Source organism: Pantherophis guttatus, chromosome 1 (genome assembly GCF_059756535.1).
Source record: "Pantherophis guttatus breed Tessera chromosome 1, ASM5975653v1, whole genome shotgun sequence".
Taxonomy (NCBI): Eukaryota; Metazoa; Chordata; class Lepidosauria; order Squamata; family Colubridae; genus Pantherophis; species Pantherophis guttatus.
In genome coordinates, this window is record NC_142063.1 from 265,102,858 (window position 1) to 265,118,265 (window position 15,408).

General features: G+C 36.2%; 1 protein-coding gene across 2 annotated transcripts in view; it reads left to right on the forward strand.

Annotated features, from left to right (window-relative positions):
• Positions 1-15,408, forward strand: part of MTHFD1L (methylenetetrahydrofolate dehydrogenase (NADP+ dependent) 1 like) — a 122,060-nt gene that overhangs the window by 102,845 nt on the left and 3,807 nt on the right. For both annotated transcript variants that reach the window (XM_034419016.3, XM_034419015.3), the window contains exon 27: positions 14,645-14,752. In XM_034419016.3, coding sequence (XP_034274907.2) covers positions 14,645-14,734 — 90 coding nt within the window. In that variant the 3' untranslated portion in view covers positions 14,735-14,752. The remainder of the gene's footprint in view (positions 1-14,644; positions 14,753-15,408) is intronic.

Below are 15,408 nucleotides of genomic sequence, written 5' to 3' on the forward strand. Positions count from 1 at the left end.
ACTGTAGATAGAAGATAGATAGATAGATAGATGATAGATAGATAGATAGATAGATAGATAGATAGATAGATAGATAGATGATAGATAGATAGATAGATAGATAGATAGATAGATAGATAGATAGATAGATAGATAGACAGACACACACACACACACACACACACACACACACACAATGTGGCCAGTATCTTAATGCTAAGAAACTTCTATTTCATTGATGAATTGCAGCTGTGTGATGTTGGGGTCCTGGGGGTGCAAATGGGCTGCTCAGGGCACAGGTTACCAACCTTTGGGCTGAACAAAACTCAGTGTACATATAGTCTTTTTCCCCCCTTGGGATTTTGCCTGCTCATTTTTAGTTTGTGTACTTCGAACAAATTTAAAAAAGATAACGGGAAAAATTACAACACAAGTTGCATTTTTATGTGTGAAAATGTAGTTCAAGATAAATCACAAATACAAGAGCAGAATCAACACAAGGGAGAATAGGCTATACAGTACATCAGTATAATTGGATTATGAAGATAATTTGTTTTTAGTCTAATAGGTCAAGACTATTTCCTGCTTTGCATACTTGCCTTCTTTCAGTTGATTCTGACAATTGGTTTTAATTATACAGTGTGTTAGGAAAGCATTTGCTATTATAATTGCCACATCTACTGTACTATCCAGGGAATTTTTGGGGGGTGGGGGTATATATTAAATTGTAATGGATGAGGGAAAAATCCTCAGTTTGCTAACAGCACTATATAATATATTATAATAACATTTTTCCCTTATAGCTATTTTGGCAGCTGGAAATAGTTTAATTTTGATAAGTTTGACATAAAGAATGGAATGTGTCATTTTTAGAGGCCAGAAATATATAGGATAAAAGTTTAAAGAAAAATGGAGCAATGAAACTATGAAACAACTGAGAAGTTGTTGGTTGCTTTTACTCCAATCAATGGCAATTATGTGCTGTTCCATTAAACTGCATTGCAAGAAAATACAGTAGGAAATGCATTTCACTGTGTCTGGAGAATGGCAGGAATCTCCGAGGGGGTTGATTTTTTTATTTCTAGAATTGGGTTTTTAAAAGTGCACTGGCAAAATTTTATAAAATTATTTGCTTGTTCTTTCAAATTCATCAAATGTTGGCTTCTTGAATTGCCTAGAACTTAGTTGTATCAGAAAAAGTAACAGAAAAGGTATTCAGAATACAATTCATGCTTGCTAAATCAAAATCTGGATGACTTATATCAGTAGAGATATAAATCACTTAGGCCTTCATAGCTCAGCATCTTTTTAAGCATCTTTTATATTCCTTGTATGTATTTCTTGAAAGAACGATAGGAACCTGAGAAGGAAATTGGGAGATGCTTTTTAAAAGTTGAATCTGAGATGTAGTTTTTGTTGCAAAGGTTCATTCACAGTTTACAATAGAAAACAGAAAACCTGACGAATATAAATGATAACAAAAGAAAAAAGGATGGCTTTCATTTTGAGAGTATTTCTATGTAAAATACTTTTACATTTTTTGGGGGGGGGATCAGGACAAGTAGGACACCTGTCTGCCACAATCTTCTTTTGTTTGTCTTTATTCTCTGAGATCATAACATTTCCCTTCCAGTACTTCTCATATAATACAGAATGAGAAATTACGAATTCATTTCAGTCAAATGACATTGATTTCAATGAGATCATTAAGGACGAGTAAATTGCAGGACAAGTATATTGGAGACAGAACATGATGTAATTAATACATTTTAAAGATGGATCAAGTTGTCTCTTTAAATCCCAGCCAGCTATATTAACCAATTAAGATTAATGAGAGCACAAAGGCAAGGGGCAAATTGGATAGGCATATTATTTTGCTTTCATATTAAAGTTTTTTTTCATTTTAAGTGGTCTCTGATAGATAGAATGGCTGAATCATTACAAGCTTTCATAAAACTCTGGGGTCTGCTTTCTTCTTCTGATCATATCTTGCTCTTTGTTCTCCTTTCTCGGCCTGCCAGGAAAACGGTCAGCTTGCTCTCTTTATCTAATCCATTGCTAGGAATGTTTGGCACGCCTTCAGCAGATGGGAAAGAAAGCTTCCTTCCCTTTGAGAGTCTCTCCTGTAATTAGTCAGCCATATTTGTTTTTATTGAGTTACTCAAGGAAGAAATAGAAGAAAGGAGTTTAAAGGAGCAACTTATAGAAGTATACAGTAGTGAATTAACTAAAAAATAAATGCTTAAAAGAGGAAAATCAGATGTTCAAACCAGCATATCATATTCCACATCATTATATGATAAAGGTAAAGGTAAAAGTTCCCCTCACACATATGTGCTAGTCGTTCCCGACACTAGGGGGTGGTGCTCATCTCCATTTCAAAGCCGAAGAGCCAGCGCTGTCCAAAGACGTCTCTGTGGTCATGTGGCTGGCATGTATAAATGCCAAAGGCGCAAGGAACGCTGTTACCTTCCCACCAAATGTGGTCTCTATTTTTCTACTTGCATTTTTATGTGCTTTTGAACTGCTAGGTTGGCAGAAGCTGGGACAAGTAACGGGAGCTCGCCCTGTTATGCGGCACTAGGGATTTGAACCGCTGACCTTTCGATAGACAAGCTCAGCGTCTTAGCCACTGAGCCACAGTGTTCCTCTTCATTAAATGATAGAGGTTCTAATTCCACTGTAATGAAATACTTTGAGCCCAGAGACATGACCGATACACATTTTCTTGTTGGCTGATTTTTAATCATTTTCTTCTCTTTATTTTTTCTTTGTTCTTTCAATATTCCATTTAGTAATAGACAGTTTTGTATTGTCTGAGCAATGGAAATTTCCATCATCTTCTGCAGATTGGTATCCACAAAGGCATAAGGAAAGGAAGCCTTCGTTATCCAAAAGATTGCTTTCTTTCCCCTGTCTGGAAGTATTTACTCCATTGTCTGTGTAATGGAGGAGAGAGAATGGTGTTTCCCTCCCTCAGCCTCAAAATTGCAACTTGGTTTGATGCCCTTGGGGATGTAATTGTTTGGTATTAAAACATTTAGTACTTTTTTCTTTGTCATTTACTTGCATTAGCAAATGCTACAAAGAAAATGCTTTCCCCCCCCCCCCAAAGAGATTCTAATGGGTGTCCAATTTCATAAAGAACTTCTTCCTCATGACTGGAGGACAGATTTCTCTCTGAATTGGATTCATGAGGTGTAATTCAGGAAGATAATAGCAATAGTATAGGATGTAGTTATATGATCTGCCTATATTTTGTGGATTCAGTATGTAGAAGTACATGAAAGTGAATCTGCACCAAATTACTACTGTACGTATGCAGAGTCTACCAAATGCTGTTGCAACTTTCATTATCATTCTGCTTTTAGTGTATATGTGTAAAGCTTTCCTAAATTTCCAGCAGGAATATTTGTTATCTTCAGATCAGTACTGATACATGTGGTGCTCCTTTCTTCACTCGGCAAAAACTATCCTCACAGCTAATTGAAATATTCCAAGCACATCTTGCAAACTTTTGTTTCCACATGGTGGCACTCCAACATGGATCTCATATTTGCTTACCAGATGGGTGGTTCTGAATCTTCCCAGAATTATCTGTTGGGATCTTTATGAGATAACGATGTCCTTGATGTCTTTTGCAATTCTCAGGTGTGTTTGTTAAAATTCCAAAAGTATTTGTTTTTTAGAGAATGTTTTGATATTGTTTGTAAGAACGCAAGCCAAATAGCTTCTCTTTAGAGCATCTCTTTCAAATTTATTTATTATGATATTGTAGAATGCCAAATTCATGTTCTGCAACATACTGTAGATTGAATTTCCACGTTTTTCTTTTTTAAAATAGATATTTCTATTTTGTACAGTTGATGCACTGACCATTAGGAAAACAGCTAATGCACAATATGATGTTTTCAAAGATATTTAAGCAACGTCATAGTTTTGATTTAAATTGAGATTAGGCAGTTTATTCAATTGCTTTGAAACTTGAGTGCAATGGATGACATTAATTTTGGTTTTAAGCATGTGCCATTCATCACAGAAACGTGAGCTCTAAGTAAAAGGGCATCTAAACCAGGGATGGGTTCTACTTACCTTTACTACCGGTTCGCATCGCTGACACCTTTGAAGCTACATAATCCAATGGGGGTGGGGTTGCTCTGAGGATGGTAGCATTTTTAATGTGTAATTGGTTGTTCTAATCCCTGAACTTGTCCCCCTTATCGGATCTGGAAGAAAAAGCAGTAGCAATAAATGGATCTTCTTTACTGCCGTGTGAAAATGGATTAGGGATTTCTGAATTCAGAACTTTGCAAAATGCGTTGCACAGGGCCTCTCTCTTTTCCCCCCCTTTCTTCTCATTGCAGGGCTTTTTATTGATTTTCTATCGAGGAAGTTTCTCATTCTGATGTGTAAGTCGGAATGGGACAACTTGCAGCAGCCAATTCATCACGGCCAATTTGCTGCAGGACAATTCGCCACGGACAACTTGCTGTAGGACAATTTAACAATTCTATTTAATTATATTAAAAAAATATTTTAATTTTTGCCATTCACATTTCACACTGTCTCGCCTTTTGCATCCTTTCTTTAATGATTCTAATCCACTATTTGATATTAGTGGAACTCCTTGCCCACAGGGAGTTGTCCTATGGCAAGTTGGCCATGGCGAATTGTCATAGTTATTTCTCACCACCAATCCCAGTTCCTAACTTGATCTGAGCTTTTGTATCCAATATAATCAATAGAACAGGGTTTTCCCCCCCATTTTCTTTTCACGAGTTACTCCAACCAGCATTTCAGGAACTGGATCCCCAATTATGGAATTCTGATTCTTGCTACTCTAGTTCCACACATCATTTTAAAAGGATTTAGAGGTTTACTTACAAAGCAAATGTACTGATGGGAGTCAGAATGGCAGTAGGGCTATTTTGCTATCATTCTTGTTAGTAATGGTACATGGTAGATGGGTTTCAAAATCTGCATAAATTGCATTTTTATTGTGATTCTCAATATATGGATTCTTGTGTGCAGTTTTAACTGCTGCTTAATTCTTATTTTTCTTAAATATTACTGTGGTTGGTAGAGGGAAGTCATATAAAAGTATTTTGGTTTGGTTTGGTTGTTTCTTATTTAAATCGTACAGGATTAACAACCACTCATTCAGCTGCCATTTGGAGTTGCAAAAGCGCTGAACAAGTGGTACTTACGACCGGTCCATAAAATTCAGGCCATCTCAGCATCCCTGCATTCATGTGATTGTGATCTGGGTCCCTGGCAACCAGCTTGCACTTACGACAATTGTAGCATCCTGTGATCATGTAGTCCTTCCCTGTTGGCTTCCCACAAGCAAAATCCATGGGGAAGATGACAGGGCAGGTCACAAATTAGTCCAATAAATTGCTCTCCCTCTACCCCATCTGGCAGCAGCCCCACTGTACTCATGCCACCTGTCCAACCACAATCCTTGTTTAACAATGGCAACAAGGAGTGCCAAGATTGCCATCACTAAACAATGCAGTTGTGTGATGTCATGCTTTACTACCACATTCCTTAGCAATGGAAACTGCAGTCTCAGTTACTGTTGTTAGCCAAGGAATATCTGTATATATCATATTATACATGATATGGTTGTCTAAGCACGTGTAGGGTTATAGATGCTCATTTTATTATTTTCACTTTAAACTGTAATTGTCTTCATGAGAAACACAAGTCATTAGCATTAACACAGTATAAGTAAACTTCGAGTTATCCCTATGGGAACCATAGTGCTAGCGTTTTAGTGAGCTTTAATGCAAAACTGTACATATTTAGAGAATTTCTTTGTTTAATTACAACTGGCAAAGAGATTCCTTCCCTCCAAACACATGCAGAATGTAGAAGCAATTGTAAAACAAAGAAACAACAAAGAATAGGAGATAAAGGCACTTTGATTCTTCCACAACTTGAATTATAATGTAGGGTCATTCTGAAACATAACCACCAATAAGCCATTAGTCCAGGATCTACAATTACCTATCAGAATTACCACTGCCTGAAATCAATTACCTATGGCTTTTGAAAGTCCTTCCAAAGGTTAATGGGAGTTAAAAACCTTTCTTTGCTGTTTAACTTGTAAAGAAAAGAAAAATAGTTTTCAAAATGTAGGAAGCAGTATCTAAAAGCTTTAAAATTAGATGAAATACTAAAAAGATTCACATATTGTTCATAGAGTGACTACTTTGAAATCCATCATTTGAATTGGTTTGATATAAAGCAGGCTTCCTCAAAGTGATCAGTATTATCCATACTGGGGTTGATGCTAGTAATAGTAGTAGTAACACTATTAGTTAACGTAATATTTAATAAATCATTTTCAATACTAAATGAACAATTTGAAACTCATGAAAGGGTTGATGAGCTGAAGGCTTTGGGAACCCCTGATGTAAAGCAGATTTTTAAAAATGGACAGCATCTGGATTGCTCTGGTGATAAATTAATGCAAGCACTGACTTTCTAGCAGTTTGGATCTTTGATTTGTTCGTACTCATCAACAAACAATATCTTACCATATTATATTGGCTGATCTATTAGAAAAATAAAAACACATTTGGGACATTTCTTTGCAACCTCGATAAATGATTGATTTTAAATAGTGGGTTAGAATGTTAATTCATTCTTTGTATCAGTAATTAGTGGCTCATAGAAGACAGCTTTATAGATCTAATATATCTTAATGGTATCATGCTCCATTAATTTCTTCCTCTGCTCTTCAAAGCCAATATACCTAAACAAATTTTACTTGCATCTTCCTAGGTCATTCCAATGATAAAGACCCATGTCTAGTTAAAGGTTCAGAACATAGGAACATCATCATCTTCACAAATCTGTTCCTTTTTTTTTTTTTTAAGATTTGGATATATATATAGTAGATACATTTGTGAATAATATCACAGAAAATGGTGGAACACTTTGTGATCTCCAATTGTTCTTAAACTCCAGCATACATTCAACAATGTTAGTTAGTTATTGATTATTGTCTATTTGTCTGTTCATGTTTGTTTATCAAAGGTATATTGAAATGTAGAGTATTTCCCTTAGTTTTTTGACATACTTACTAACTTTATTATGAAAATGAAGACAGCTACATAATTAGAATTCAGAAACTGCAATTAAGCTTATTCAGAAACTAATTATTAACTAATTAACTAAGTAAACTAATTATTCAGAAAATAATTAGATTTCGGCAAAATCTGTTTAGGAATACTATACTATACTTCCATGTCGGAAGCACCGAAGCACTTTCGTGTTAAAAGGATCAACCAGTGACATCACCATTGCCCAGGGAATGCCTAGTTGGGGGCTCCTTCATGTCCCCATTAAGGTACCCACCAAAGTGATAACCCGTCTATTTATTCGCATTCACCTGCTTTCCAACTGCTGGGTCAGCAGGTGCTGGAGTGAGTGACGGGAGCTCCCCACCACCACACGGCAGCTACCAGGTCCCAAACGGGAGCCTGCCAATTGTCAGCCCAGTGCCCTAACCACATGAGCCATCATGCTCATCTGCTTAGAGAACCAAAACAGAACAAAGAATCATGATTATATTAGAAATGAATAATTTCAGGGAATATATTATCTAAAATAAGGAATGTATCTACTGACAGAGAAAGAGCACAACAGATCTAAGGTTAAGATATTTAGCTTGTGGTGAGAGCCTTAAGCTTGAAACACATAGTTCATTGAATGTTGACAACATATGCATAAATATACTAAATATCACATTTAAATTAGTCAGTTGATATTAATTCTCCTGAAATAGCAATAGTGAATTTTGCCGAATTTTGGATATGATGCTTTTAAAAAGTGGGCTAGGGAGAGAGAAACTAAAATAGCTTTTTAAGAGAATGGTAAGGATGAGGTGGGGTTTAAGAACAAATGCCTTGCAAGAAAATTACTGAAACAGAGGCATGTTTAGGCTCTGCAGTATCTTGTGGGTGTGTACGCTACCACACAGAGAACAGAGACAGAGAATTTACAATATTAATAATTATAAATATTAAATTCCACATATAAAACTACAAAAATGCAAAGCACACAGTGAATGTGCAATAAACTTAAATTAATACACAATGCATATAAAAGGGCTATCAGTAAAATCATACCAAGAATTTAAGAGCAATTTTATCACTTCGGCTTTACTGTGTTCTACTGAATATTCCATTCCACTGGATGCTCTTCATAAAGTTGAAGTTAGTTCATTTTTATTAGCTTTCATTTAACCAAATTTTAGGGGAAAGCTCTGATTGCAAACACAGTATAGGAATGCATTACATAGCTGTCCAAGTAAATGCTTTACTTTCAATCTTCCTCTCCATTGTGTAGGAGCTTATAACTAAAGTACCTATTGAATAAGGTGAGGTAAATATACTGTATGTTGACCTAAGGAAATATATGACCACCTCCCATGAAAAACTATGCATAGCTATACGTTTCAGGTTAGAACCAAATGTTGTCATTCACAAAAGGAAAATAAGAACACATTTCTCTGCATTTTCCTCATTAAAAGAAGGGAGAATTAAAAGGATTTAACATTTCATTGTCCTGAGCTGCTTTTATATAGAGCATATGTATATTTTTGCATTTAGATAAATGCTTTAAAATATGCTATTTGAATTATGCATGCCTTAAACATATGTAAAGTTGTTAAAAATTGTGCCGTCGTATACTTTACTCTTTTATTAGTCATAAAACAATGTGAAAGGATTTAATGGAAACAAAGACAAATTAAGGGAATGTTTTACTGCAAGAGCATGTAGGAACTATCAAAATCAGAGGTTGGTTTGCTTTTATACTTATGTCAGGGGTTTTTTTATGGCCAAAATTAGTGGACAATTTAATACAGTCCATTAATGGAAATGCTGTCTGCAGTGAAAGTGCATAAAAGATGGAATATTCAGATGGGCGCCATTAATGCAAATACAGGAGAGGACATCAAATCTCAGTGGTGCAATTAGCATGGAAATGTGGTAGAATTGCAAAAATTCAAAAACCAGAAGATGGTAAGAAAAATATATAAAATCTATAATTTTCTACCATCTACTAGTTATTAGTATTTTTTGCAACCAATCTATAGTGATCCTAGATTGATAATAGTCTGTGGTGCCATTTCTCCTAGTGAGTGCTACCATTAAATAAAGTGTTTTGTTGGAAGAAATATCCATCTGGTTCAGTTCCAAGCTGGGAAAAAAAAACACTGGAAACATGGAGGCTGATTGGAAAGATAGTTTAATGGTGAAGCAGAAGCACATGGGTGGTTCTGAGCAGCTGACCAGATGGAGTTGAGTGGGTGGCTTTTATACCTTCTCTTGGGCTTTGAACTTGAGCTTCCTGTTCCCGTGCAAGAACATGTATTCTATTGGCTGTTGTCAGACTCCCATAGGGCCCTGTAGAGGTCATGTTTCTCTGAGCTAAGATTACTTGACGTTTGGGCTGATGCAATGAAGGAGTATGTTGTGCCATGTGGTGAGCTCTGCTGCTAGATGATGTTAATCCTATTATGTCCCAGAGAGTCATGTCTTAATCTCATCACCCTGGAGCTGGATGTCTTTTGTCTTGTAGATTGGCTGGCCCAGTCTTTAAAGGGCACAAAATATCTGCTGGGGGGAGGGAGCTGGGGCTCTGAGTGTCTATCTCCCTTAAGATTTTTTAATGCTGCTGAATGAATGGCGTTTACTACTGGTCCTCAAAGTTCTGGTATCACAGCATCCCTGCAATCATGTGATTGTGATTTCTGACATTCCCTGCTGACTTCCCACAAGCAAAGGTAATGGGTAAACCACCAAGAACTGATCAATCAGGGTCAGGTTACTATGTGCTTAACAATCCACATAGTCCTTGCTTAATGAGGGCAACCAGAACTGATGGTATTGCCGTCACTAAGCAACACAGTCAAGTGATGTCATACTTTCCTACTACATCATTTAGCAATAGAAATTCTGGTCCCAATTGCCATTATAAGCCGAAGACTTCCTGTCGAGCTTTTGGATATAAACAACTGTAAGACCTAGAGTAGCAGAATAGAAAAATTCAGTGTAACAATAATTATATCCGCCCAGTATTTTAAATCTATATACATACAAATCTGTTCATGAAGTCTCCAGTTTTTCTTGGGCGAATATATGATTGATAGATAGACTTGAAGGTATTGTGACATAATGAAAGTATGCAGAATTTTGTTCTTGGTTTCAAGTTCCTATACTTAACACTGGGAATGAATAATTTCTATCTATGAAATGGCTTGATTATTTTGTGCCTTGTTGGTGAACTTTGTTTTTGAAGTTTGAAAGTTCTTCCCATGTCGAAGATAATATTTTATAATGTTGTTTGGAATATTTAAGCTTCATAAACACTGTCCCAATTTCAATTGTTGATTATATTGTTTGAAGAACAGATACATTTTCTTCTCTGAGAGAATAAAATATCCTTATTTGTATTCAAGAAAGATTGCCTAATTTGAATGGGAGCCAGTCTTAATTTTGTATTTGCGGCCTTATCATTCACATAAGCAAGTAGCAGCACATAAGGAGGAAGTAAAATGAATATATTTTTCTAATTGTGGATAAATAGAAAAATAATGCATATGTGTGTTTAATATTAGCATTGTTTTTAATTTTAAAAAAATCAATAAATTAATATATTTTTTAAAATGCTATATTAACATAGACATTTAAATTTGTAGTAGTTATTACATTTTAATTCTCATATTTATATAAATATAAAATAAATCAATATATTTTCATAAACCCATTCATCTCTAAATTTGATTTAGTGTGTTCTTAAGCAATTTTTGGGATACTGAACTTATGGATATACAGGAATTATGCCCTTGAAACAAAATGTAATTATTTCATTTATTTTTGAAAAGACTATTGCCACCCAAATTAGTTCTTATTACAAAGTTTAGAATGTTAGTTGATCTCCAAGCTAACTCCATCTTGGTCGCTCGAGGCATCAAATCACATCAAATCTATTGCAGCCCTAAGGTCAAATACGAACAAAATATCTAATAAAAGAAGTATTACATCCTTGTGCAATCTTTCCCAGTCCTCCAAAAACCATTTCCTCAATGGAGATATTGTTCAATAGGATGACCTGGGCACCTTTCACAAGCATTGATATCTGGATAATTCTGCTTTTCGGTCTGTAGAGATTCTCAGTCATCCAGGTCATGGTTGTCCCAAAGGTACAACCATGCCTCCTGAAAAAAGGAGGCAACTGGACTTTCTTGTTTTTTCTTTGAAGACGTTTCGCTTCTCATCCAAGAAGCTTCTTTTGTCCTGTCAGGATAGGGGGGAATGGAAGGATTTATATTCCTTGCAGACAGCTGGTCGTTTGCATCCTAAAAGTTGAATAGTTACTACCACCTCTTACAATATTACACAACACAGTATTAACAGTAGAGACCTTCAAGTTTCTGGGTTCTCCCAGGACTTGAAACGAATATCTAACACTAGAACCATCATTAAAAAGCACAACAAAGAGTGTTCTCCCTGCATCAACTCAGTTGATGCATCAAGTTCAGATTGCCCAAGGATCTGCTGATACAGATTTACAGAGGAATTATTGAGTCTGTCATTTGTACCTCTATAGCTGTCTGGTTTGGAACAGCAACCAAACATGACAGGTACAGTATTCATCAGATAGTTAGGACTGCAGAAAAAAACAATTGCAACCAGCCTGCGTTCCATTGAGGACCTGCAAACTGCATGAACCAGAACAGGGGCTGGTTCAGGGGCTACAGACCCTTCACATCCTGGACATAAACTGCTTCAACTTCTCCCCTCAAGACACTGCTATAGGGCTTTGCATGCCCAAACAACTAGACACAAAGATAGTTTCTTCCCCCATGCCATCACTCTGCTGAATACTTAACTCCTACAGCACTGTCTTCTGCATAAAGAAATTTACCCATCTTCTCATCTTTCTCATCTCTCATCTTTCCTACTACCTTCTCCTATTGGTGAATTATGATGTATCATTTTTTGTTGTCTTATGATTTATTGTTGTATCTTATGATTTATTATCTATGATCTATCACTTTGTTGTTTGTATGCACATTGAGAGCTTATGCACCAGAGACAAATTCCATGTGATTCCAATCACACTTGGCCAATAAAGAATTCTATCTACAAGTTGCTGAATAAGGCAATTTATGAAGTCAACTGGTTGTGTGTGTGTGTACAGAGAGAATGTCAATTGGATCAGCTGTTTCCAGTTTGGGGAATTGTAATGAATAATGCCACAAACCTTCCTCTGTTTTCATAATTTTCTCAGATAATGGGAGTCATTAAATATGTTTTGTTGTGATTTTTGTCTTCCTCTCAGGAAGACATAAATATTTCTAAATATTAGCCCTTCCTACAATCTTTCCCTCCATAGATTGCTTCAACTATCACTTCTCTGTTATGTTTATGTGAATTTCCACAAAATGCTTTACCACAATTGGATATCCCAAACTGATATTTTCTCTAGAGGCTTTGTAACACTTGGATGAGGAATTCAGATTCAGAGAATGTTATACAGGGGAAAGGATTTGTGCCTCCTTTTCTTAGCATTGCAGTTTATGATGACAAATAACATTTTTTTTTAAGAATCAGAGGAGATCTAATTATGAATTTCTTGCCATCGTGTTTAATTAGAATGAGATCATAACCTTCTGCATTGTTATTCTCATGGCAAAATGTATCTTGGCTCATTTAATTATTGCAATTTTCCTCTTTGGTCTGCTTGTGTCCAAGCAGAAAGTACCTTATAATTGGTTCTGCTTTGTATCAATACTATTGATTCAAGCACCCTAGTTGTTCCTATCTATTGTTTGGATGTTTGTTTTCATATTTGTTGCCAGATCAGCCTGCCAGGATCCAAGAACATTTGCAATAAACTTTTGTCATGGCATTTGTTTTGTCATAGGATATAATCAGCTTGTTTTAATTACATCAAGACGGATGCTGGGCATTTCTGTCTTTTAATTAGCTGCTTATAGCTAATTCTTTTAAGATCTATTAAGATGCAAGCTGCACAGTCCCTGTATAATTGGTGTATGTATTTAGCTTTATGTAAAGCAATATATTCAGAATAGCATGCAAATAAAGTTTTCTTTCTTCATTAAGAATCAGAAGAAAGATTCTGAGGAGAGAAAACTGGAAGTTGATGAGCTTCCCTTAATTGTTAGTCAATAGCAGTTTACCAAGTTCATGGAAATACAAGAATACTGGGGAAGGAAACAAGAGAGAAAAAAGAATCATGGAAAGGGAAAAGAATATATAGCTCCTGAGTGTATTGCTGAGTGTATTTTTGTACCAGGAATCTTATTTTTTGTTTCACAAATCCTTGGATTTTATGCAATATTTTATTATGGTGATCTTTTTTCTTAGGGTTTATAATAAACACTTATCTTTCTTTCTCTCGTTGGGAAGAGGGACATTTGTCCTGTAGATTGGTGGAAATAGTTCAAGCACTCTCCTCAGTTTGTAGAATATTATATACAGCAATCTTGCCTAACAACCCTATTTCCATTGCTAAGTGAAGATGTTGTTAGGCAAAACATCATGTGACTGCATTACTAAGCAACAGTAATTCCAATATACACTAGGTGAGGACAGTGTCATTAGGTGAGGACCTCATGTGTCTCCTGCCCTGCTCAATCTGCCAGCTCCATCCTGCTGCTGCTTCCCTAGTCAGGCCTGGCAAGCTCCCTTCAGCAGACAAGACTCCACTGCCTTAACCATTGTCAGCTAAGGGAAGTTTGGGGTGGCAGAGGGTAGGGTGGCCAAAGGCACAGATGGGGTGGGGAGATAGGCAGATGGGGAGAGTTGAAGCACATCCTTCAGTCTGGGCTGGTTCTCAAGCACCCAAATTTTGATCCCATGACCATGGGGCACTGCAAAGGCCATGATTTGGGGGAGCAATCATAAATACCATTCGTTCAGTCTTGTTGTCACTTCAAATGGTCACCGAATGTTGTTGTTAATAGAGGATTGCCTATTTAGAAACATATTTAGAATTTATACCCCCCCCCCCAAAAAAGTATGAAATCAGATACTTCACTTACATTCCATCTTCATCGGCTACAAAAATATCCGCCCAACCTTTGTAATATCCAGGCTAAAATTATTTTCAATTAATTATTCAGTATATTGCAGCAGTATGATTCATGTCAAATTATTTCTGTAATCGATAACAACCATAATTTTGGAAATGCTTATACTACTAAATGGGTCCTAAAAATAAAAAGAAATAAGCTGGTCATAACAAGACTTCTGTCGGATGCAAACTATATATACATAAAGTATGGTATTTATAAAGTTTCTGCTTTCAATCCACTGTAGTTAACTATTTACATTCCATAGGCGTTCCTTTGCTTTCTATCTCTTAGAACACAGCACCTTTTTATAAGCTTAGTCCCATAAGGTTTGGGATATTATAGCCTTTTATTTCCTTTCCCAGAAATTCTTTGCAATCATTTTAAGGGATTTGGCTTAGCAAAAGGAACTGGTGTAGAACTGGGTTAGTTATTTTCTATGGGCCATGAAGAACATTGTGGTCTTCTACTACATCCTATCTACGTGTAGAGAGGTTTCCAGGTTACAATTGTTGAAGTGTAACTCCTGGTTCTTTGATCCCTTAGATGACCACTATGCCTGGATTGCCCACAAGGCCTTGCTTCTATGATATTGACCTGGACCCTGATACAGAACAAGTAAAAGGATTGTTTTGAAGATTCAAGCGAAATCAGGTGAGTGGCTTACAGAAATGCTACAAGTCCCTTTTTCGGGAATGTTCTATATTTAGACTTTGCTTCAAAGCTCCTTGATAAAATAAGAAAAGGGCAAAATAAAAATATAGGCTGTATTTTCCAGATAATTACAGTGACTCTTTTAGCAACAAATATATGCTTTTCTCTTAAGTTTAATATAGTTTATTTTTAAAAGATTCTCAGGACCACTTAAAGTCAGTGGAAATACAGCTGTTAATTTTAACAACTTTGCATTGCACGTGAAGTGTTCGTTTGCAAAGGAGTTAATACTTGCTAATTATTTCTACTTAGTGGCTTGTCTGTGTTTGTCTGATAACAAACAAACGCAAAAGTGATTATATATATATAAGGTTATAAACCAAAACTAGCTTATTTATTTATGAGTCTCTGTGATTTACCGAAAGATATATTCCATATTTATGCTCCGGAGCAGGATGTACAACTAAACCCGGCAGGTCCCACGTCTTCCTGATGGGCCAGATAATATCAGATGCAGAACTATGGGGAGGGAAGTCCACCTCTGATATATTAGGAGGTGGTGAGAGGGAGCAATGGCTCTCCACTTGTTCAATATTAAGCAAGTTCCAGACTTGCTTAAGGGTCAGCCCTCTCTGCTGTGGCTACTGTTTATTAGA